This window comes from Pongo pygmaeus, chromosome 20, assembly GCF_028885625.2.
Source record: "Pongo pygmaeus isolate AG05252 chromosome 20, NHGRI_mPonPyg2-v2.0_pri, whole genome shotgun sequence".
Classification (NCBI taxonomy): Eukaryota; Metazoa; Chordata; class Mammalia; order Primates; family Hominidae; genus Pongo; species Pongo pygmaeus.
Genome location: NC_072393.2, coordinates 20,151,125 through 20,175,053, shown reverse-complemented (window position 1 = coordinate 20,175,053; position 23,929 = coordinate 20,151,125). Strand labels below are relative to the sequence as shown.

General features: G+C 42.3%; 1 protein-coding gene across 2 annotated transcripts in view; it reads left to right on the top strand.

Moving 5' to 3' along the window:
- ZNF14 (zinc finger protein 14) overlaps positions 1 to 23,929 on the top strand; it is a 40,029-nt gene that overhangs the window by 8,574 nt on the left and 7,526 nt on the right. Inside the window, exons 2-4 of one of the 2 annotated variants that reach the window (XR_010125079.1) lie at positions 10,360 to 10,486; positions 10,694 to 10,754; positions 11,769 to 17,333. Coding sequence is in view for 1 of the 2 variants with exons in the window: in XM_054465112.2 (XP_054321087.1) it covers positions 10,360 to 10,486; positions 10,694 to 10,754; positions 11,769 to 13,506 (1,926 nt within the window). In the remaining variant the exon portion in view is untranslated. Of the gene's footprint in view, positions 1 to 10,359; positions 10,487 to 10,693; positions 10,755 to 11,768; positions 17,334 to 23,929 lie in introns of those variants that run through there. The other variant, XM_054465112.2, reaches the window with a different exon arrangement.

Below are 23,929 nucleotides of genomic sequence, written 5' to 3'. Positions count from 1 at the left end.
AGTCTCTGATAAAACAGACTTTAAACCAACAAAGATCAAAAGAGACAAAGAAGGTCATTACATAATGGTAAAGGGATCAATTCAACAAGAAAAGCTAACTATCCTAAATATATATGCACTCAATACAGGAGCACCCAGATTCATAAAGCAAGCCCTTAGAGACCTACAAAGAGACTTAGACTCCCACACAATAATAATGGGAGACTTTAACACCCCACTGTCAACATTAGACAGATCAGCGAGACAGAAAGTTTACAAGGATATCTAGGAATTGAACTCAGCTCTGCACCAAGTGGACCTAACAGACATCTACAGAACTCTCCACCCCAAATCAACACAATATACATTCTTCTCAGCATCACATCGCACTTATTCCAAAATTGACCACATAGTTGGAAGTAAAGCACTCCTCAGCAAATGTAAAAGAACAGAAATTATAACAAACTCTCTCAGACCACAGTGCAATCAAACTAGAACTCAGGATTAAGAAACTCACTCAAAACTGCTCAACTGCATGGAAACTGAGCAACCTGCTCCTGAATGACTACTGGGTACATAACAAAATGAAGGCAGAAATAAACATGTTCTTTGAAACCAATGAGAACAAAGACACACATACCAGAATCTCTGCAACACATTTAAAGCAGTGTGTAGAGAGAAATTTATAGCACTAAATGCCCACAAGAGAAAGCAGGAAAGATCTAAAATTGACACCCTAACATCACAATTAAAAGAACTAGAGAAGCAAGAGCAAACACATTCAAAAGCTAGCAGAAAGCAAGAAATAACTAAGATCAGAGCAGAACTGAAGGAGATAGAGACACAAAAAACTCTTCAAAAAATCAATGAATCCGGGAGCTGGTTTTTTGAAAAGATCAACAAAATTGATAGACCACTAGCAAGACTAATAAAAAAGAAAAGAGAGAAGAATCAAATAGATGCAATAAAAAATGATAAAGGGGATATCACCACCCATCCCACAGAAATACAAACTACCATCATAGAATACTATGAACACCTCTATGCAAATAAACTAGAAAATCTAGAAGAAATGGATAAATTCCTGGACATACACCCTCCCAAGACTAAACCAGGAAGAAATTGAATCCCCGAATAGACCAATAACAGGCTCTGAAATTGAGGCAACAATTAATAGCCTACCAACCAAAAAAAGTCCAGGACCAGGACCAGACAGATTCACAGCCAAATTCTACCAGAGGTACAAAGAGGAGCTGGTACCATTCCTTCTGAAACTATTCCAATCAATAGAAAAAGAGGGAATCCTCCCTAACTCATTTTATGAGGCCAGCATCATCCTGATACCAAAGCCTGGCAGAGACACAACAAAAAAAGAGAATTTTAGACCAATATCCCTGACGAATATCGAATCAAAAATCCTAAATAAAATACTGGCAAACTGAAAACAGCAGCACATCAAAAAGCTTATCCACCATGATCAAGTTGGCTTCATCCCTGGGATGCAAGGCTGGTTCACCATACACAAATCAATAAATGTAATCCATCATATAAACAGAACCAAAGACAAAAACCACATGATTATCTCAATAGATGCAGAAAAGGCCTTCGACAAAATTCAACAGCCCTTCATGCTAAAAACTCTCAATAAACTAGGTATTGATTGGATGTATCTCAAAATAATAAGAGCTATTTATGACAAATCCACAGCCAATATCATACTGAATGGGCATAAACTGGAAGCATTCCGTTTGAAAACTGGCACAAGACAGGGATGCCCTCTCTCACCACTCCTATTCAACATAGTGTTGGAAGTTCTGGCCAGGGCAATCAGGCAGGAGAAAGAAATAAAGGTATTCAATTAGGAAAAGAGGAAGTCAAATTGTCCCTGTTTGCAGATTGTATATTTAGAAAACCCATCGTCTCAGCCCAAAATCTCCTTAAGCTGATAAGCAACTTCAGCAAAGTCTCAGGATACAAAATCAATGTGCAAAAATCACAAGCATTCCTATATACCAATAACAGGCAAACAGAGAGCCAAATCATGAGTGAACTCCCATTCACAATTGCTACAAAGACAATAAAATACCTAGGAATCCAACTTACAAGGGATGTGAAGGACCTCTTCCAGGAGAACTACAAACCACTGCTCAATGAAATAAAAGAGGACACAAACAAATGGAAGAGCATTCCATGCTCATGGATAGGAAGAATCAATATAGTGAAAATGGCCATACTACCGAAGGTAATTTATAGATTCAATGCCATCCCCATCAAGCTACCAATGACTTTCTTCACAGAATTGGAAAAAACTACTTTAAAGTTCATATGGAACCAAAAAAGAGCCCATATAGCAAAGACAATCCTAAGCCAAAAGAACAAAGCTGGAGGCATCACGCTACCTGACTTCAAACTATACTACAAGGCTACAGTAACCAAAACACCATGGTACTGGTACCAAAACAGAGATATAGACCAATGGAACAGAACGGAGCCCTCAGAAATAATACCACACATCTACAACCATCTGATCTTTGACAAACCTGACAAAAACAAGAAATGGGGAAAGGATTCCCTATCTAATAAATGGTGTTGGGAAAACTGGCTAGCCATATGTAGAATAAGGTAAGACATAGGAGATCTTAGAAAGGCTAAAGGTGATCTTGGAGAAACTAAGTCTCCGTGCTGGGAGTGCACTGTTGCTGTCAGTCTGCAAATTATTAATCAGATACTTGCTTGGCAAGCAGATGGTGTAATTTGTCATTTGTCTGCAGTGGTGTGTATGCTTGTGTTACCCTAGTTTATGTGGTTGGAATTTAAGTAATAACAAGACAGTAAAGTCACTCTGATGACTAGCAGAGGTGAATAAGAAAGGCGCTAAGACCAACTGAGAAGCTACACAAATTTGTAGCCAGGTGGTTCTTCTTTTTTTTTTTTTTTTTTTGAGACTGAGTCTTGCTCTGTCGCCCAGGCTGGAGGGCAATGGCGCGATCTTGGCTCACTGCAAACTCTGCCTCCTGGGTTCAAGCAATTCTCCTGCCTCTACCTCCCTAGTAGCTGGGATTACAGGTGGCTGCCACCATACCTGGCTAATTTTTGTATTTTTTAGTAGAGACAGGGTTTCACCATGTTGATCAGGCTGGTCTTGAACTCCTGACCTCAGGTGATGCACCCACTTCAGCCTCCCAAAGTGCTAGGATTACAGGCATGAGCCACCACACCAAGCCCAGGTTGTTGGTCTTAAGCAAGTAAACGAGTTATTCCAGTGATGGCTACAGGTGATGTTGAAGTTAAAAATACTAGGTGAGTGGCAAGTAAAACTGGATTGAATTACACCTTCAATTATTCTTACGGAAATATTGATGCAATCAGTGACTTGAAGAAAACAGTGTAGTGCCACTGTTGTAAAAGGTGTAACAAATCTAGGTCTAGTGAGAATTTGGAGAAAAGTTGGAGATTTTGCATAATTCTAAGTCTCCTCTTTTACCTGTAGTCAATAAGTATTTTTATATCCATGGGCCAAGATGTCCTGCTGGGAGATAGTGTTGTCATTTAGTCAAATGCCCCCCTTGTAAGGTATAATCTTTGTATCATTGTCTTCCTTATCCTTTGTGACTGTCAAAGTTGGTTGATTAAAGTAAGAGTAGGAAGGGCCGGGGGTGGTGGCTCATGCCTGTAATCTTAGCACTTTGGGAGGCCAAGGCGGGCAGATCATGAGGTCAGGAGTTCGAGACCAGCCTGACTAACATGGTGAAACCCCGTCTCTACTAAAAATACAAAAATTAGCCAGGCATGGTGGTGCGTGCCTGTAATCCCAGCTACTTGAGAGACCGAGGCAGGAGAATCACTTGAACCTGGGAGGTGGAGGTTGCAGTGAGCCAAGATCGCGCCACTGCACTGCAACCTGAGTGACAGAGCAAGACTCTGTCTCAAAAAAATAAGTAAATAAAAACAAATAAGAGTAGGAGGTTGTTCTTATGAACTCTTTCTCTTTTATTTAAATTAAAACTTGCTGGGTTAAGAGCTTCTTGGGATGTGCTCATTTTGTCTAGGGTTTTCAATTCTCTTTTTAGTAGCCTGTTTAATTTCTATATACGTCTTGCTGCTGTGGGATTATAGGGTAGGTGGAAATTCCACTGTGTATCTCATTGATCTGATGTCACTTGTGTAGTCCTTGATGTAAAATGAGTTCCCTGATTATTTTTAATTTTAGGGGCTTCCAATTATTTTAGGAGCTCTTAGAAAATTCAGCTGCCCAATTTCCTGGCAGGGCATGGTGGCTCATGCCTGTAATCCCAGCACTTTGGGAGGCCGAGGCAGACAGATCACTTGAGGTCAGGAGCTTGAGACCAGCCTGGCCAATATGGCAAAACCCCGTCTCTACTAAAAATACAAAAAAATTAGCCGGGCATGGTGGCGGGCACCTGTTATTTCAGTTACTCGGAAAGCTGAGGCAGGAGAATCACTTGAACCCAGGAAGCAGAGGTTGCAGTGACCCAAGATTGTGTCATTGCACTCCAGCCTGGGCAACAAGAGCGAGGCTCCATCTCAAAAAAAAAGACATGTTTTATGTTCCAGAATGTGGGCTATCTTGGTGAATGTTCCATGTGAACTTGAGAAGAATGTATATCCTACTATTGCTGGTCTAAGTGTTTTGATTTTCAGTTCAGTCCAGTTGTTTGATGGTACTGTTCAGTTCAACAATGTCCTTCCTCATTTTCTGCCTGCTGGATCTGCTATTGCTGCTAGAGAGGTGTTGAAGTCTCCAGCTAGACTTCGTGGCTCCATGCAGTTCTCCCTGCAGTTCCATCAGTTTTGCCTCATTATTTTCCCACTCTGTTTTTATGCACATACACACTAAGGATTGCCTTGTCTTCTTGGTGAATTGATCACTTTGTTATTACGTAATGCCCCTGTGTCACTGAGATTTCCAGGATGTGAAGTCAGCTTTGTCTGAAATGAACATAGCTATGTTACTTTTCTTTTTCTTAGTGTTAGCATGGCATATCTTTCTTCATTCCTTTATTTTTAATGTATCTATACCTGTATATTTAAAGTGTGTTTCTTTTCAACACCGTATATTTGATCCATTATTGACAGTATCTGTCCACCATTTGTTGTATTTAGACCATTGATGTTTAACATGTTATTGATTTAATTGTATTAATGTCTCCCTTTTTCTTCTTATGTTTTTCTATTTGTTGTTGTTCTTCCTTTCCCATCTTCCATTCTTTTTCTACCTTATTTGCTTTCATTAAGCATTTTACCTGATGCCATTTTTCTCCCCACTTAGCACATCAATTATAGTTTGTTGTTGTTTTTTAAGATTTAGTGATTGCCTTTGAGTTTGTAGTACATGCTTACAAGTAACCCAAGTCCTCTTTTAAAGAACACTGTAGTACCTCACTGGTTGTGCAAGTACCTCATGAAAAAGTATTCCCAATTCCTCCTTTCCTGTCCTTTGTAACATTGCTGCCATAGGTATCGTTTATCCATAAGCTGGACTTACCAAATATATTGTTCCTGTTAGTGTTTTGGACAAACTCATCTGTCAGATTACAAAAAAGAGATTGTATTTTACTTGTATTTATTTTTTCTCTAATACCCTTCTTTATCGTTTTTCTTTTTTGTAGGGAATTTTTTCTAACAGTTCTTTCAAGGCAGGTACACTAGTGACAGATTATCTTTTCTTATCTCATAAAGTTTTTATTTCTCTTCCATTTTGAGAGATATTCTTGCTCTATACAGAATTCTATGTGGTCGGGGGTTTTGTCTTATAATGTTTTAAACATTTCACTCCAGTCTCTTCTTGCTTTCACTTTCTGTAAAGAGTCTTGGGCTGGTCCCAGTGGCTCATGCCTGTAATCCCAGCCCTTTGGGAGGTCGAGGTGGGCAGATCACTTGGGGCCAGGAGTTTGACACCCACCTGGCCAACATGGCAAAACCCCATCTCTACTGAAAATACAAAAAATTAGCTGGGCATGGTGGTGCATACCTGTAATCTCAGCTACTCGGAGGCTGAGGCAGGAGAATCGCTTGAACCCAGGAAGTGGAGGTTGCAGTGGGCCAGGATCATGCCACTGCACTCCAGCCTGGGCAACAGAGTGTGACAATGTCTCAAAAAAAAGAGTCTGACTTAATTCTTTTATGTTTTTATAACAAAGATGTTGTTTGTTCCCCCTGTAACTTCTTTCAAGGTTTTTCTTTGTCATTTAATTTTCTCCTTGAATATGATACACCCAGGTGTGGATTTGGGGGTATTTATGTTGCTTGGCATTCCTGGATATGTCCTTTCATGTATAGCATTAATTTTGGGAAATTATCAGTCATTATTGCCTCAGTTATTTCTTCTGTTTCTTTCTCTTCTTTAGTTAGTACTATTATGTGTATGTTCCACTTTTTGCAATTTTCTGACAGTTTTTGGATCTTCTGATGTCTTGTTTCTCCTTTTCAGTTTGACGGGTTATACTGACAGTTCTTCAAGATCACTCATCATCTCTTCAGACATTTCCACTGTATTGATGAACCTGTAAGGCTGTTCTTCATTTCTGTTGCTGTGTATTTTATGTCCTTCGTTACCTTTTGATTCTTTGTTAGAATTTCTATATATCTGCTTAAATTGTCTATTTTTTCTTGCATATTGTTCAACATTTCCATGAGAACCCTTAGTATATTAATCATATTTGGTTTAAATTTCTGATCTGACAATTCCAACATCTCTTCTTTACCTAATCTGGTTCTGGTGCTTGACCTCTGTATTCTAATTCTGTTATTAAAACCTTTTTGTATTTCGTATAATTTTTGTTGAAAACTGGACAAGATGTACTGGGAAAAAGAAACTGAGGTAAATAGGCCTTGAGTGTGAGGTTTTAGGTTTATCCTACTGGGTTTTGTCTCTGTTTACTGTTTTCAGTAGCTGTAGATGTCAGAGGTTAAAATTTCCTTTGGTGTCCTTGCTTTTCTCTTTCCTGTCATCTTGGGGTTCTCTAGACACTTGTTAAATAAAGTCTGAAACATGCAGAAAGAAACAGTGCAATATCCTTTCATTGCAGTCACCTGTTTTTAAACAGAAACCCTAATGACAATAGTGGTAAGGTGTAGGTGGAAGGGAAACATCTTATAGTCCTATGATTTGATCTCAGTCTTTTAGTGAGCCTGTGCCCCTGAGCTGCGATGTTTTGTGATATGATAAGAAAGATACTTAGTCTTTGTATGTGATTCCTAGCACAGAGCTCCTAAATCCCTTGAATTTCACAAGTGAGAAGGGTGAAAGGATCCTCCTTGTTTGCAAAGTGGCACTCTTAGGAGATCCTAGATGACTTTAGGATTAGGATTGGTGACCAGAAAGACCCGCCCTTGAACTTTCAGCCCTAGCCCCCAGCCTCACAAGAGAAAAGAGGAGCTGGAGATTGAATTAATCATTAGTGTGTAATGATCTAATCAATCATATCTGTGCGTTGGGACCTTCATAAATATTGGGGTTCCGAGAACTTCCATGTTGGTGAACATATTGAGGTGCTGTGAGGATGGCACACCCAGGGAATGCATGGAAACATCCCACCTCCTCTGCATACCTACCAATGGGCCTCTTCCACTTGGCTGTTCCTGAGTTGTATGTTTTGTAATTAAACCGGTGATGCTAAGTAAATCACTCTCCTGACTTCTGAGGGAGGCCCTAGTGAACTATTGAACTATAAAGGGTGGTGTGGGAACTCCAGATTTGTAGTTGGCATGTAGAAGCATGGGTGGCCTGGGCACCCCACCGTGTGGCTTGCATCTGACATGGGGGCAGTCTTGTGTGACTGAGTCCTTAACCTGTGGAGTCTGACTAATTCTGGGTACTTAGAATTGAATTAAATTTTAGGTCACAGTCAATGTCAGAGATTTGGAGAATGGTGTTGGAAAAGACACCTTGTATTGGTGCTGGGAAGACAAAAAACGGTTCACCTTCACACATGATTCTGTGTCCCTGCCCCCAGGTCACATAGGCTTTGGTAAAATCATAGTAGGTTGGGCTTTTGTTGAAATGGATTTTTTTGAGAACAGGTCTTCTTAAGAAGAACATTATGTTCTGGGAATATTACAAAATTGTTACTTTTCCTATTTGTCTCTCAAATTTTAGAGAGAAAACTTTGCCTTATGACCCTCAATTCTTTAATGGATCGAAGAAGGGTAATTGATTTGATGTTTACTTGCCCAGCTGGGATTAACAATTTCTACGTTCCTTACCTGTAAGACCAGAAATTGGAAGTCTCTGACTTCATTTTTTTGTGATGTTTGATGGATGATAGCTTTAAAATCTCATTATTGCCAGGCATGGAGCCTCACACCTATAATCCCAGCACTTTGGGAGGTGGAGGCAGGCAGATCACTTGAGCCCGGGAGTTCAAGCCCAGCCTGGCCAACATGGCAAAACCCTGTCTCTACTAAAAACACAAAAATTAGACAGGTGTGGTGGTGCACATCTGTAATCCCAGCTATTCAGGAGGCTGAGGCACAAGAATCGCTTGAACCTGGGAGGCGAGATCACGCTACAGCACTCCAACCTGGGCAACAGTGAAACTCGGTCTCAAAACAAATGAAATTAAATAAATAAAATAAAATCTCATTGCTCCTTTTCTACTATGTACCCTACATCCAGATGTGGTAGGAAGAAAGCCTGAGTCACCCTCATTTGGTGCTGGTGAGACATTCAATCCACATTAGCCCCTGCTTGTATGCTTGAACTCCCACACTAGCCCACTCCCTAAGCTCAGTGAAAACCCCCAGCCAGCCTACCTGACTCTTCCCAAAGTCTCAAGTAAACACGTAATAAACCCTCTCCTGGTATACAGATTTTGTAGAGGTGTAAGTTGCCATACGTTCCTCCTCAGGCCTGAGCTCTAACTTCCCAGTAACCTCCTAGATCCATGAAATGTGAGAGAGAGAAAAAGGAAGAACTGAGCCTGTGATAAATATTACACAAACAAGTTGAAATTAATACTTCTGCAAAGGAATATTTTCATTCAGCCAGCTGGATTTGAGTACTTATAGTGGAACAGGAATTAAAAGAAATTTTAAAAATGTATAAGCAAAAACTCAGTTGTATGTAAGAAAAACCAGTTCCCCCTGAGGAAGAGAAAGATCTGAAGTCCTTTAAAAATTGACTGCCTGTTTTTCTGTGGCTAGTGAGCCTTATCTCTCCCTTTCCCAGGCATTGTGAAGACCGTTTCTCTAGCTGTGCAGCTGCAAGGTCACTAAACAGATTATCTCAAGTCGTAAAACATGTTGTTGTTCCTTGAAAAGTAAGAAGTAATGTAATGCATGTTTTAATTGAATAACTGTCTTTGTTTCTCGCTTCAGTAATACACTTCCCCCTGCACAAATCTCCCCCTGCCCCACGAAATGCTTAAAAGGTAGCTTGACTCTTTGTTCGGGGCTCAGTTCTTTGGATGTTAATGCAACTGGGTCGGTGCACCTAAATAATTAAATAATTCCTCCTCAACCCCTCAATCTCTCTGATTCCTTAATTACCCCACTGCAGTAGTGGCCCGGAGTCCTTCAGTACATGGCCAGCAGCTCCTTGTGACAATTTAGCTTTCCACAGGCCTCCTGGCCTCTCGTTTGTTGATGGGAATAAAAGAAAAGCCTACAGTTCTTGAAGGTGTATTTATTTATTAAAACCTTATCCAGATTGATTCCATGTGTAATGAAATGCTGAGTGATATGGTGTGTAATAAGGTAGGAAATGAGTTTTTCTCACAAGGGATTAGTGGTCTTAAAATTTGTTTCATTTGTATAGCATTTCTTTTACTTTTCCAATGTGAGCTTGAGTCCACCTTTAGAGAACAATAAGGTTTCAAATGATCACAGTAAGAATTTAGAAGTAATTGACCAGGCACAGTGGCTCACGCCTGTAATCCTAGCACTTTGGGAGGCCAAGGCAGGCAAATTGCCTGAGCTCAGGAGTTAGAGACTAGCCTGGCCAACGTGGTGAAACCCCGTCTCTACTAAAAATACAAAAAATTAGCTGGGTATGGTAAACACCTGTAGTCCCAGCTACTTGGGAGGCTGAGGCACGAGAATCATTTGAGCTCCAGAGGCGGAGGTTACAGTGAGCCAAGATCACACCACTGAACTCCAGCCTGCGCAATAAATCAAGACTCTGTCTCAAAAAAAAAAAAAGAAAAAAAGGAAAAAGAAAAAATAGAAGTAATTTCTGTGTGTTCATGACAGCATGAATTTTATGAGGAAGTCAGTGTGGACAGTCGTAGTTCTGACAGCCGAGTCATACACCAAATGTCTGGAGAACACAGAATTGTATGGGAACTTACAAATCAATTATAGATCCCCAGTACTGCCAGTCTTACCCATCCTCCTGTAAACATATGTGGAATGTTTCAGGACTCAGTCTCCTTTGAGGATGTGGCCGTGAACTTCACCCTGGAGGAGTGGGCTTTGCTGGATTCTTCACAGAAAAAGCTCTATGAGGATGTGATGCAGGAGACCTTCAAAAACCTGGTCTGTCTAGGTAAGGATATCAACATTTCTTTCCTCAGTTAAATATAGAACACAGAACAAGTGTTTCTTGCTCAACAGCTGTGTTCCAAGATTTGAAATGTAGAAAGGGAATCTTTCGGTGATTGAATCAGAGTCACAGCTAATCATGAAACTAGACTGTAACAGTTTTCTATAATTTCTAATAATTTATAATGGTCTTTCTGGCTGTGCATTTTAGGAAAAAAGTGGGAAGACCAGGACATTGAAGATGACCACAGAAACCAGGGGAGAAATCGAAGGTGAGTTGCATCCACAGAAAAATAGTGGCCCGTGGGGGGATTTCAAAAGAAAGCAAGCAAAACAGTTAAGCACAGCTTCAAATTTACTTATTCCTAGAAAACTTTCACTGAAAATGTTTTCTTAAAAACATCATAGATGTTCAGGATGTGAAAAAGAAATCACTTTGAAATAGCATTTAGAAACCCCTTCTATAACTATTATTATTTTGGCCAGGCACAATAGTTCATGTAGGTAATCCCAGCAGTTTGGGAGGCTGAGGTAGGAGGATCACTTGAGGCCTGGAATTCAAGACCAGCCTGGGTAACATAGCAAGACCTCATCTGGGGAAAAAAAAAAAAAAAAAAAAAAAAAAAAGGCCTGGCACAGTGGCTCACGCCTGTAATCCTAGCACTTTGGGAGGCCAAGGCAGGCGGATCACCTGAGGTCAGCAGTTCAAGACCAGCTTGGCCAACATAGCAAAACCCCATCTCTACTAAAAATTCAAAAATTAGCCAGCCATGGTGGCATGCTCCTATAATCCCAGCTACCCAGGAGGCTGAGGCAGGAAAATTGCTGGAACCCGGGAGGCAGAAGCTGCAGTGAGCCTAGATCGTGCCACTGCACTCCAGCCTGGGCGACAGAGCAAGACTCCATCTCGAAGAAAAAAAAAACTAGCCGGGCATGGTGGCACTCTCTAGTCCCAGCTGCTCAGGAGGCTGAGATGGGAGGATTGGTTGAGCCCAGGAATTCAAGGCTTCAGTGAGCTGTGATCATGCCACTGCACTCCAGCCTGGGTGAGAGAATGAGACTCCATCTCTTATTTAAACAACAACAACAAAAAAAATTGACTGTTTTGATCATTAACTATGGTTGAGTCTTCTTCCAGAGTATTGAATATATTAACTTTCAAACAATTCAGACAGGGCAGATATCCTACACTTTTTCTGAAAATGGTTAAAATGTAATTCTCATACCTACTAATAAATACAAAATAATTAAAAAGCCACTAATAATGTGCTGCTTATTTTTCACAGATGTCATATGGTTGAGAGACTCTGTGAAAGTAGAAAAGGTAGCAAATGTGGAGAAACCACTAGCCAGATGCCAAATGTTAATATCAACAAGGAAACTTTTACTGGAGCAAAACCACATGAATGCAGCTTTTGTGGAAGAGACTTCATGCATCATTCGTCCCTTAATAGGCACATGAGATCTCACACTGGACAGAAACCAAATGAGTATCAGGAATGTGAAAAGCAACCACGTAAACATAAAGCAGTTGAGAAAACCTTCAGTTATCACCACTGCTTTCGCAAACATGAAAGAACTCACACTAGAGTGAAGCCATATGAATGTAAACAGTGTGGGAAAGCCTTTATATATTACCAGCCATTTCAAAGACATGAAAGGACTCATGCTGGAGAGAAACCCTATGAATGTAAGCAATGTGGAAAAACCTTTATATACTACCAGTCTTTTCAAAAACATGCTCATACTGGAAAGAAACCCTATGAATGTAAACAGTGTGGGAAAGCCTTTATATGTTACCAATCTTTTCAAAGACATGAAAGGACTCACACTGGAGAGAAACCCTATGAATGTAAGCAATGTGGTAAGGCTTTCAGTTGTCCCACATACTTTCGAACTCATGAAAGAACTCACACTGGAGAAAAACCCTACAAATGTAAAGAATGTGGTAAAGCCTTCAGTTTTCTCAGTTCTTTTCGAAGGCATAAAAGGACTCATAGTGGAGAGAAACCCTATGAATGTAAAGAATGTGGAAAAGCCTTCTTTTATTCTGCAAGCTTTCGAGCACATGTTATAACACACACTGGGGCTCGACCTTATAAATGCAAAGAGTGTGGGAAAGCCTTCAACTCTTCTAATTCCTGTCGAGTGCATGAAAGAACTCACATTGGAGAAAAACCATATGAATGTAAACAATGTGGCAAATCATTCAGTTGGTCCATTTCTCTTCGATTGCATGAAAGAACTCATACTGGAGAGAAACCTTATGAATGTAAACAGTGTCATAAAACCTTCAGTTTTTCAAGTTCCCTTCGAGAACACGAAACAACTCATACTGGAGAGAAACCCTATGAATGTAAACAATGTGGTAAAACCTTCAGTTTTTCAAGTTCCCTTCAAAGACATGAAAGGACTCACAATGCAGAGAAACCCTATGAATGTAAACAGTGTGGGAAAGCCTTCAGGTGTTCAAGTTATTTTCGAATTCATGAAAGGTCACACACTGGAGAGAAACCCTATGAATGTAAACAGTGTGGAAAAGTTTTCATTCGTTCCAGTTCCTTTCGACTGCATGAAAGAACACACACTGGAGAGAAACCCTATGAATGTAAACTATGCAGTAAAACCTTCAGTTTTTCAAGTTCCCTTCGAGAACATGAAAAAATTCACACTGGGAATAAACCTTTTGAATGTAAGCAGTGTGGTAAGGCCTTCCTTCGTTCCAGTCAAATTCGATTGCATGAAAGGACTCATACTGGAGAGAAACCATATCAATGTAAACAATGTGGAAAAGCCTTCATTTCTTCCAGTAAATTTCGAATGCATGAGAGAACTCACACGGGAGAGAAACCCTATCGATGTAAACAATGTGGGAAAGCCTTCAGATTTTCAAGTTCTGTTCGAATTCATGAAAGGTCTCACACTGGAGAGAAACCTTATGAATGCAAACAATGTGGAAAAGCCTTCATTTCTTCCAGTCACTTTCGACTGCATGAAAGGACTCATATGGGAGAAAAAGTCTAAGAATATAAGCAACATTCTGAAGCCTTTGGTTGTTCCAGCTCCTTCTGAATACACAAAAGAGTTCATACTGGACTGAAGCTGTGTGAATACAAACATTGTTCTAAAGCCCTTGATTGTTCCAGTTTCTTTTGAACACAAAAGAAGTCCCACTGGTGAGAAACCATATGAATGTAAACATTGTGATTAAGCCTTCAGTTGACCTAATTCATTTCAAAGACAGGACTCCTGCTGCAGTGAAATCTTTTTTTTTTTTTTTTTTTTTAAAAAAAGGCCAAGCTTGTTGGCTCATGCCTATAGTCCCAGCACTTTGGGAGGCCAAGGTGCAAGGTGGGCAGATCATCTGAGTTCAGAAATTCGAGACCAGCTTGGTCAACATGGTGAAACCCCATCTCTACTAAAAATTACAAAAAAATTAGCGAGGCATGGTAGCGCATGCCTCTAATCCCAGCTACTCGGGAGGCTAAGGCAGGAGAATCACTTGAACCTGGAGGCAGAGGTTGCAGTGAGCTGAGATCATGCCACTGCATTCCAGCCTGTGCGACAGAATGAGACACTGTCTCAAGAAAAAAAAAAGTGGGAAAATCTTCACCTGTCCTCTAGAGTGTGAATATATGAAAGGACTCAGAGTGGGGTGAAAGTCTATAAATGTAAGAAATTTGGGAAAACCTTCACACAGCCTTTTGAGCACACATGAGAATGTATACTGGAGAGAAACCCTATAAATATTGAGAATGTGGGAAATTCTTCGTCCTAGTTCTTTTGTTGTTGTTGATGATACAAAAATATTTTCATTTAATAAAGATTGTCAGTTTATATTTAATGAGAAAGAAAGTATCACGTAAACAGCCCAGTAATAAAATTTTACGATCTTATAAATTATAACATTTTTCTTTAAAATTGGAACATATTCTCATTATGCTTTCCAAAGAACATATTGATTTAGATATGACTCATTCTTCAGTGGATTCTACAGAAGAAACCATATGAGAGCTAATTTCCAATTCAGCAACAACATTTTTTACTTCTGTAGTTATTTTTTTCTATCCAATCTGGCTGAGTCTTGGTTGAGTAGTTCATGCTGCTATTTGAGGTCTCTGGGTATGAGGTAGGGATCCTTAAGTTTTCTCTCATAATATGTCCTCTGTTGAGACCTACACTATTAAGATTTTCAACACAAGGTAACTCTTGGACTGGCCTTGTAGTAAAAATGGAGAGTAAACATTTGACGCATTATGTCTGTAGAAGCTTGGTGCAGACTGCTGCTAGTACCTCATTCATTCTGTAGATGGACTTCTAATTTTTCTCTTTATTGTCTTTCTCTTTCTTCATTCTCTCATTTAAACTTCTCTACATATTCTATATCATGTTCATTTCCATGTGACTTTTCAGATTTACTACTTCTGTTACAGGCTTGCCAATGCACCACAGTGTAGCAGTTTTTTGTTTTCTGAGGTAGTATGTGGAGTTATTTGTCTTACTTCCAAGAAGATTAAGGAATGCAGACACAAGGGTGAGATTGGAGCAAAAGTTTAATAAGCAAAAAAAGAAAGCTCTCTGCAGCAGAGAGTGGAGCCCAAATGGGTTACCCACTATGAGGCTGGGTCTGGGATTTTTATAGACTGGAAAGGGGAAGAAATGTGCTGACTAGTCTGAAGGCTGTCTTGGCAAAGCATGATTCAGCCTGGCCCAGGACCTTGGCCTGGGACCAATCAGAGGCTGAAGTGATGATTCATAGAGGCTAAAGAATGTTTAAAAAAAGAAAGTGCCCACCAGAACCCACCAGAGCCCACCAGGTATATGCCCATAAAAGGAGTAGAGGCTATTTCCTGGAAGCCCACTAGTTATACAAAGGACGAAGGCATTTCTATGTTGGGCCTTGTTCCTTTATTTAAGTGGGCTAAAGGTTTGTGCAAGTTTCCTTATCTGAGTGGGCTAAAAGTTCTATCTGTGCAGCTGTGGGCATATCTCTAGGCATGACTCCCTGTGCTAATTATTATTATTTTTAATCCAATCAGAGAACTTGTTATATGTGGGAATAAGGCACTAACCAGTGGGTCGGGGGCTCTCCAAAAACCCTTCCCTTGCTGTTTCCCTAAGGCAAGCTAGCTAACTCCTCTCACTTCTTGTTCCGACACCTTTTTATTCTTCTCAAATTCTTTATATTTGTTGTATCGTTTTCATAGATAATAATTCCTGTTGAAGAACTTGATTGTTTTCAGCCAGATACAGACATTTGGAGGATGCACCTTCCAGTTCTGCTGTAAGATTATCAATCTTATGTTTTATCTTTTTAATCTGAATATCCATTTCAAGTTGACTGGTTTTTAAATATCCATGGAAACTAAACTCTTCAGCTTCATATTCATTTAACTTCTTTTCTGTCATTTCTAAGAGTTTCTTGTGCATCCTAGTTCATTTTGAGACCATGAAACCATGCACACATTTAAGAGCAGCTTCTTGAATGTAAGCAATATGGAAATGTCTTCAATTACATATGCAACCCTTTCCACCGCCTTAGGACAAATTGAAGGACTGAGGAGAAAGGACTTGGGTCCCAACAGGCCTTTCTTGGAACCCCGTCTGAAGTTAAGAAACACTCCCAGCCCTTAGCTCACGTACGTGACTGCACAGAATTGAGAGGGCTCCCACAATCTGCCTTTGAACTTTCATCAGTGTCCTTGGGTCAGATCTTTGGGGATGCTGTGGTTCTGAAAACAAAGGTACATCCCACAGTTCTCCAGTGGGATCTGCCTGTGGACACCCTAATTCATGGCTGTCAGCATCATGTTATTCCAAGGCCATCTGGAGGTCACGTCCAGCTCCGTTTCCCATCCAAACCCACACTGTAGATTCTTGCTGGTAAATGCGTTTAAAAGTTCACACTAAGGCCGGGCACGGTGGCTCATACCTGTAATCCCAGCACTTTGGGAGGTCAAGGCGGGCAGCTCACAAGGTCAGGAGATTGAGACCATCCTGGCTAACGCGGTGAAACCCCATCTCTGCTAAAAATACAAAAAACTAGCCAGGCGTGATGGCACGTGCCTGTTCTCCCAGCTACTCAGGAGGCTGAGGCAGAAGAATCGCTTCAACCAAGGACGCGGAGGTTGCAGTGAGCCAAGATCACACCACTGCACTCCAGCCTGGGTGACACAGACAGACTGTCTCAAAAAAAAAAGAAAAAGAGAAAAAATAAATAAATAAATAAATAAAAGTTCACACTAGACCATTTCTCTGTGACAACCCAGGTAGCTCTAAAGTGAGGGCTGAAGAAGCCATGGCAGAATGTGTCATGCCCCTTGACCATATAAGATCCACTGTCCCATAACCACCAGCTCTGCACCAACCACCACAGAAGTCTCAAAACCAACCATGGCATCATAGAGACATGCCCTACCATGTCCCAGCTACAGAACACAGTCAGACGAGATCAGGCACGTTCAGGGTAGTATGGCCACAGACTGCAGGACACAATCAAACTTTTTACCTTCCCTAATTTGCCCACCCCAGATTTTCTGACACATTCCACCTGGCTTAGGCACTGACAGTGACAAGGTCTTCTCTCCTCAGTGCGTGTCACATGTGTGCTGCTGCAGGGCTGGTTTCATAGCCTTGCCTCCAAGGCCAGCACTTACTGCTTCGTGGAACAGAACCCACCCTGTAGAACTCCAGCCTTGTGGTATACAGGAAGCTGCCATATCAGAGAGGTGCCACCGGCCATGGAGCCGACTCGCTTCATGTCACTCCCAGAATGCAAGGTGTACTAAACTCCCAAGAAACTGTCCTGACAGCACCAAAGAGTTCCTCCTTTGCTGAGCTGTGCAGCCATGGTAGGTGTCAGGCCCTTCCTTTAGTGGAGGCAGTGCCCACTGTTACCTGGATAGCAAGTCAGAGTGTCCTGCCAGAGATGTGGCAGGAATGAGGGAAGCCAGCTCACCATCCAACCTCACAACAACTTCCTGTCTCTCCCTGGATACCGGAAGTGATATTTCTGCTACTTCAAGATGTTTAGTCTGAGTTTTGAAGGCCTCCATCCTACCCCAACAGCAGATGTGGGTCAGGGGGCAGCCTTGCAAGGCTTCAGCATGGTGGGGTCCCGTGAGGCCATCTGGAGCGAGGTCTGCTGGCAGATGTGCCCTTAGTGAAGGTGAGGGCTACCAGGAAGAGCTCAGAGGCGGGCATGCAGCTGAGCCATGAGATCCATGCCTTTGCTGCCCTCACTGTGCTCTCAGTGGAAAAGCAAACTGACATATGGTCAAGTCATGAGGGATGTTTCTGGAATCATCTACAATTTATAACAGTTGAAGGGCTGGAGCAGCAGCATCAATCCATTTCCAACCCTTACTTTTGCATCCTTGAACTCGCATTTTCTACTTTTGCAGAAAAGCACTTCTTAGAGTCTATATGCTCAAGTAGTGTAAAATGTCTTCCCCATCAGGATGGGCTAAAGAGCCACTTTTTGTGAGAGGCTTGGGGGCTGGAAGCACCTCTCTGCTACATGGGATGTGGGTGAGAACAATTCAGTCTTTGAAGATTAAGTGTATGTGAGTTTATGGCGAGGTTTGTGTAAAACCTGTTTGGGTGTCTGTTTGAGTCCTACAATTCAATAAGTGTTTTTTTGTTTTGTTTTGTTTTTTGAGACTGAGTTTCGCTCTTGTTGCCCAGGCTGGAATGCAATGGCGCGGTCTTGGCTCACTGCAACCTCCACCTCCCGGATTCAAGCAATTCTCCTGCCTCAGCCTCTGGAGTAGCTGGGATTACAGGCATGCACCACCACGCCCGGCTAATTTTTATATTTTTAGTAGAGATGGGGTTTCACCATGTTGGCCAGGCTGGTCTCAAACTCCTGACCTCAGGTGATCCGCCCACCTCCACCGCCCAAAGTGCTGGGATTACAGTCATGAGCCACCGCACCTAGCCAATTCAATAAGTATTAATCTCCTTGATATAACAGGTTCTCTAGTTGGTGTAATGAACAAATCTACACTAATATCCCTGTCTCCTCCAACTTGACATTCTAGAAGAGAAGAAACAAGAGAATAAGCAAAAATATCCAGTAGATCATAGTGGTTATTCCTCAGGAAGGAGAGAAACCTGGAGTACAGGGGGCAGGCCTGGGGTCTGTGTGTCTCTGCAAGCATCTGTTGGTATCTCTGGGCCATTTTTATCTGTGAGTTTGTGAGTTTATGTGTCTGTCTCTGGGTATGTCCACCTGTGTGTACAGTGAAAATGGTTATGATCTCTTGTATGTTAGTCTGGGAGGCTGTGGGGGCTGTGTGTATATATTTTTTAATCTAGAATGCTTTCATTTCATTTTCTTGCCTGATTTCCCTGACAGCATCTCCCTTAACACATTGAGTAAAACTAGTTAGGGCTGGGCGCAGTAGCTCACACCTGTAATCTCAGCACTTTGGGCGGCCAAACGGGCAGACCACTTGAGTTCAGGAGTTCGAGACCAGCCTGACCAACATGGTGAAACCCCGTCTCTACTAAAAATACAAAAATTAGCTGGGTGTGGTGGCATCTGCCTGTAGTCCCAGCTACTCGGGAGGCTGAGACAGGAGAATCACTTGAACCTCTGGGAGGTGGAGGCTGCAGTGAGCTGAGATGGTGCCACTGCACTCCAGCCTGGACAACAGAGTGAGAACTCTGTCTCAAAAAAAAAAAAAAAAAAAAAAAAACAGCCTGTTAGAGCATACATCCTTTTGTTCCTGATCCAGTTTTTCACCGTCAAAATGATGTAGGTTTTTCATATACGGCATCAATTGAGATAATTGTCATTTTCCATCATTTTGCTAATGTGGTATATGACAATGATCAGTTTTCATATTTTGAACCATTTTTATGTTCAAAGAATAAATCTCACTTGGCTATGTTATGTAATGCTTTTAATATGTTGCTTCCTATGGTTTGCTGGTGTTTATTTGAGGATTCCTGTATCACCGTTCACAATAGGAATTAATGCAATCTTCCTTGCTGTCAAGCCATTTCACACCTGCTTGTGAGCCCTGCCTTGAGACCTCAATTATGTAATAAGCCTTTTTATACTCACTCACTGTGTGTCTGCCACATAGCCATGCATGTCAACATCAGAACCACGCGTTTTCAGGCGACACTGGCAGCTGGCACCGTGAACAAGATGTCTAGATGCTGGTCACCACGCCACGGGTCTGTTCTCTCGTCTGGGTTGCTAACCTGCTCTGCTGCCCGGCAGCCAGCGTGTACTTTGAGCTGCTGTTTGCTGCCCTGTGTTGCAATGCTGAGGCCTAGCCAGCCTCAGTTCCAGATTCAGCTGAGCTAAGTCAGCAGTTTGCATAATTCCTTTACATTGAGGAGCAGAAGTATGGGATTGCAGCGCCCCCACCCCCTTTTTTTTTTTTTGAGATGGAGTTTCGCTCTTTTTGCCCAGGCTGGAGTGCAATGGCATGATCTCTGCTCACTGCAACCTCCGCCTCCCAGGTTCAAGCGATTCTCCTGCCTCAGCCTCTCAAGTAGATGGAATTACAGGCATGTGCCACCACGCCTGGCTAATTTTTTGTATTTTTAGTAGAGACGGGGTTTCTCTATGTTGGTCAGGCTGATCTCAAAATCCCAACCTCAGGTGATTCACCTGCCTCGGCCTCCCAAAGTGCTGGGATTACAGGCGTGAGCCACTGCGCCTGGCCGATTGCAGCCCCTTTTACACAATCCTGGGTCATATGTTTTGGCTGGGACCTAGCTGTGGTTTTTTTGTTTTTGTTTTAGTTTTTGTTTTTTTAGACAGAGTCTCACTGTGTCGCCCAGGCTGGAGTGCAATGGCGGGTTCTTGGCTTACTGCAACCTCTGCCTCCCAGGTTCAAGCGATTCTCCTGCCTCAGCCTCCCGAATAGCAGGGATTACAGGAGCATGCCACCACACCCAGCTAATTTTTGTATTTTTAGTAGAGATGGGGTTTCATCATGTTGGCCAGGCTGGTCTCAAATTTATGACCTGAAGTGATCCATCCACCTCGGCCTCCCAGAATTCTGGGATTACAGGTGTGAGCCACTGCACCCAGCCTAGCTGTGGCTGTGTATTTTAGAATGAAGCTGTGACTCATGCTGGGTATTGGCCTTCATCTAGGGTGCAGGCTGGTGGGGAGATTTTTTTTCTTCTGTGCAAGTTGTGGGCCCATCAAGTAGTTATTCCTGAAAAAGTAGTCATCTGAAAAACAGAAAGAACAAAAAGAGTGGGGACTGGGAAGCTGCTATTAGATGGTGTCTTGAGGTCCACACTCTCCAGGACCCTTAAATACCTCTGCTACTGTTGCTGCTGCTGCTCATGCCTCTAATGCAACAAAGACCTGGATCCTCCAAGGTTGTCAGAAATAACCCTCATGGCATCCTTGTAGCTCAGCAAAGATGTTAGTTCAGACCTAAATAAAGCCCTGCGTCCTTAAACCACACAAAGCATCTCTCACTATGCAGGAGGCCCCTAACTGATAGTAGTTATTTGAAGATCTCTGGAGAAAAAAAATAACACATGCTGTAGTAGAGAGGGCCCTCCCCTCCCCAAAGTATTTCCAGTGAGCAGAAAACAAAAAGTGAAGGAGAGCTGGGCGTGGTGGCACACGCCTGTAATCCCAGCACTTTGGGAGGCTGAGGTGGGTGGATCATCTGAGGTCAGGAGTTCGAGATCAGCCTGGCCAACATACCGAAACACCGTATCTACTGAAAATACAAAAAAATTATCTGGGCCTGGTGGCGGGCGCCTATATTCCCAGCTGCTAGGGAGGCTGAGCCAGGAGAATCGCTTGAATCTGGGAGGCAGAGGTTGCAGTGAGCCAAGATCGCACCATTGCACTCCAGCCTGGGCAACAAGAGCAAAACTCCATCTCAAAAAAAAAAAAAAAAAACAGTGAAGGAAGGAAAATAGATTTTTGTTTTCTTTATTCCAACAACAAAACCTGAAACAAAAGTCCATAATTTGAGCCATTTGGAAATGGAATGTATACTAAAAGCGTCTGACAAAATTCACCCCTTTCTAGATTAAAAAAAGAACAACCTAACAAACTAGGAATAGAAGAAAAATACCCAACATAATAAAAGCCATATTTGAAAACACAGCTAACACCATATTCAGCAGTAAAAGACAAAGCTTTTCTTCTAAGATCCAGAAAAAGGACACTCCTTCTGTTCGACACACCACCAGCCCTCGCAGACCAATTAGACAATTTAAAAAAAAAAAGGCATCCATATTGGACAGGAATACGTAAAATTATCTCTTTTTGTTAATGGCAAGATCTCTGTGAATAAATCCCTAAAGATTCCATTTTTAGGCCAGTCATGGTGGCTCATGCCTGTAATCCCAGCCCTTTGGGAGGCCAAGGAGGGCAAACTGCTTGAGTTTAGGCGTTCGAGACCAGCCCAGGCAACATGGTGAAACCCTGTCTCTACAAAAAATACAAAACTTGGCCAGGCACAGTGGCTCACACCTGTAATCCCAGCACTTTGGGAGGCCGAGGTGGGTAGATCACTTGAGGTCAGGAGTTCGAGACTAGCCTGGCCCACATGCTGAAACCCTGCCTCTACTAATAATACAAAAATTAGCTGGGCGTGGTGGCACACACCTATAGTCCCAGCTACTCAGGAAGCTGAGACATGAGAATTGCTTGAACCCAGGAGGCAGAGGTTGCAGTGAGCCAAGATCGCACCACTGTACTCCAGCCTGGCCAACAGAGACAGTTACAAAAAATATATATATATATATATGTTTTTTGTATATATATATATACATACAAAAATACAAAAATCAACCAAGTGTCGTGGCTCATAACTGTAGTCCCAGCTACTTGGGGGGCTGAGGCAGGAGGATCGCTTGAGCCCCAGAGGCAGAGGTTGCAGTAAGCCAAGATTGCTCCACTGCACTCCAGCCTGGGTGACAGAATGAGACCCTGTCTAAAGAAAAAAGAAAGATTCCATTTTTAAAACTTAAAATTAATGTAGTTCTTCAGTATCCCTGGGGAACTGGCTCCAGTGTACCCCTTGGAACCAAAATTTATGGAAACTCAAGGCCCTTATATAAAATGGCACAATATTTCTATAAAAAAGTCAACCTAAGGCCAGGCGCGGTGGCCCACACCTGTAATCCCAGTACTTTGGGAGGCCGAGGTGGGCGGATCATGAGGTCAAGAGTTCAAGACCAGCATGACCAACCATCTCTACTAAAACTACAAAAGTTAGCCGGGTGTGGTGGCATGCGCCTATAATCCCAGCTACTCAGGAGGCTAAGGCAGGAGAATCGCTTGAACCCAGGAGGCGGAGGTTGCAGTGAGCCGAGATCATACCACTGCACTCCAGCCTGGGCGACAGAGTGAGACTGTCTCAAAAAAAAAAAAAAGAAAAAAAAATGCCAACCTAAAAGAAAGAGGCTGAGGCACAAGTATAATTTAACAAGTTTACTTGAGCCAAAGTGAGAACAGCTTCCTGGGAGACTCAGACCCAAGTGACCTTGGATATGAACTCCGTTCTGCCTTTGTTACAAGCAGGTGTGTTTTGTTTGTTTGTTTGTTTTTTGCAACAGAGTCTTACTCTATCACCCAGACTAGAGTGCAGTGGTGCAATCATGGCTCACTGCAACCTCCACCTCCTGAGTTCAAGCGATTCCCCCACCTCAGCCTCCCGAGTAGTTGGGATTTCAGGCACCTGCCACCACAACCGTGTAATTTTTGTATTTTTAGTAGAGACGGGGTTTCACCATGTTGGCCAGGCTGGTCTCAAACTTCTGACCTCAAGTGATCTGCATGCCTCTGCCTCCCAAAGTGCTAGGATTACAGGCATGAGCCACCACACCTGGCCACAAGCAGGTTTTTAAAGGCAAAATGGGGTACAGGGAGTGGCTGGTATAAAGTTGTTTGTCAGGAATTCTCATTGGCTTACAGAAATGACATTGATTAGTAATTGGTTATCCATTGTTAAGCTATAGGACGTGGGTTATAGTGTCTGGTGCAGCATTAGTAGGTTAATTTACAGCTATTTGTGACATACAAGTCCTCCATCTAAGGATGTACAAAACTTCCCAGCTCAGGAAATCACCGAGCAAGTCCTACAGATAGGGAAGGAAACCTCCCCTGCCCAATGGGACAAATCCTTTAAAGAACTACGCCCAGAGGATCAGAAACATGCTTGGTTTAGGAATGGATCCACCAAATACATTGGTGGGACCAGATGCTCAAAGGCCATGGCTTATAATCCTGTTAAAAACATAAACATTTCTAGGCCAGGCGCGGTGGCTCACGCTTGTAATCCCAGCACTTTGGGAGGCCGAGGCGGGCGGATCACGAGGTCAGGAGATTGAGACCACCCTGGCTAACACGGTGAAACCCCGTCTCTACTAAAAAATACAAAAAAATTAGCCAGGCGTGGTGGCGGGCACCTGTAGTCCCAGCTACTCGGGAGGCTGAGGCAGG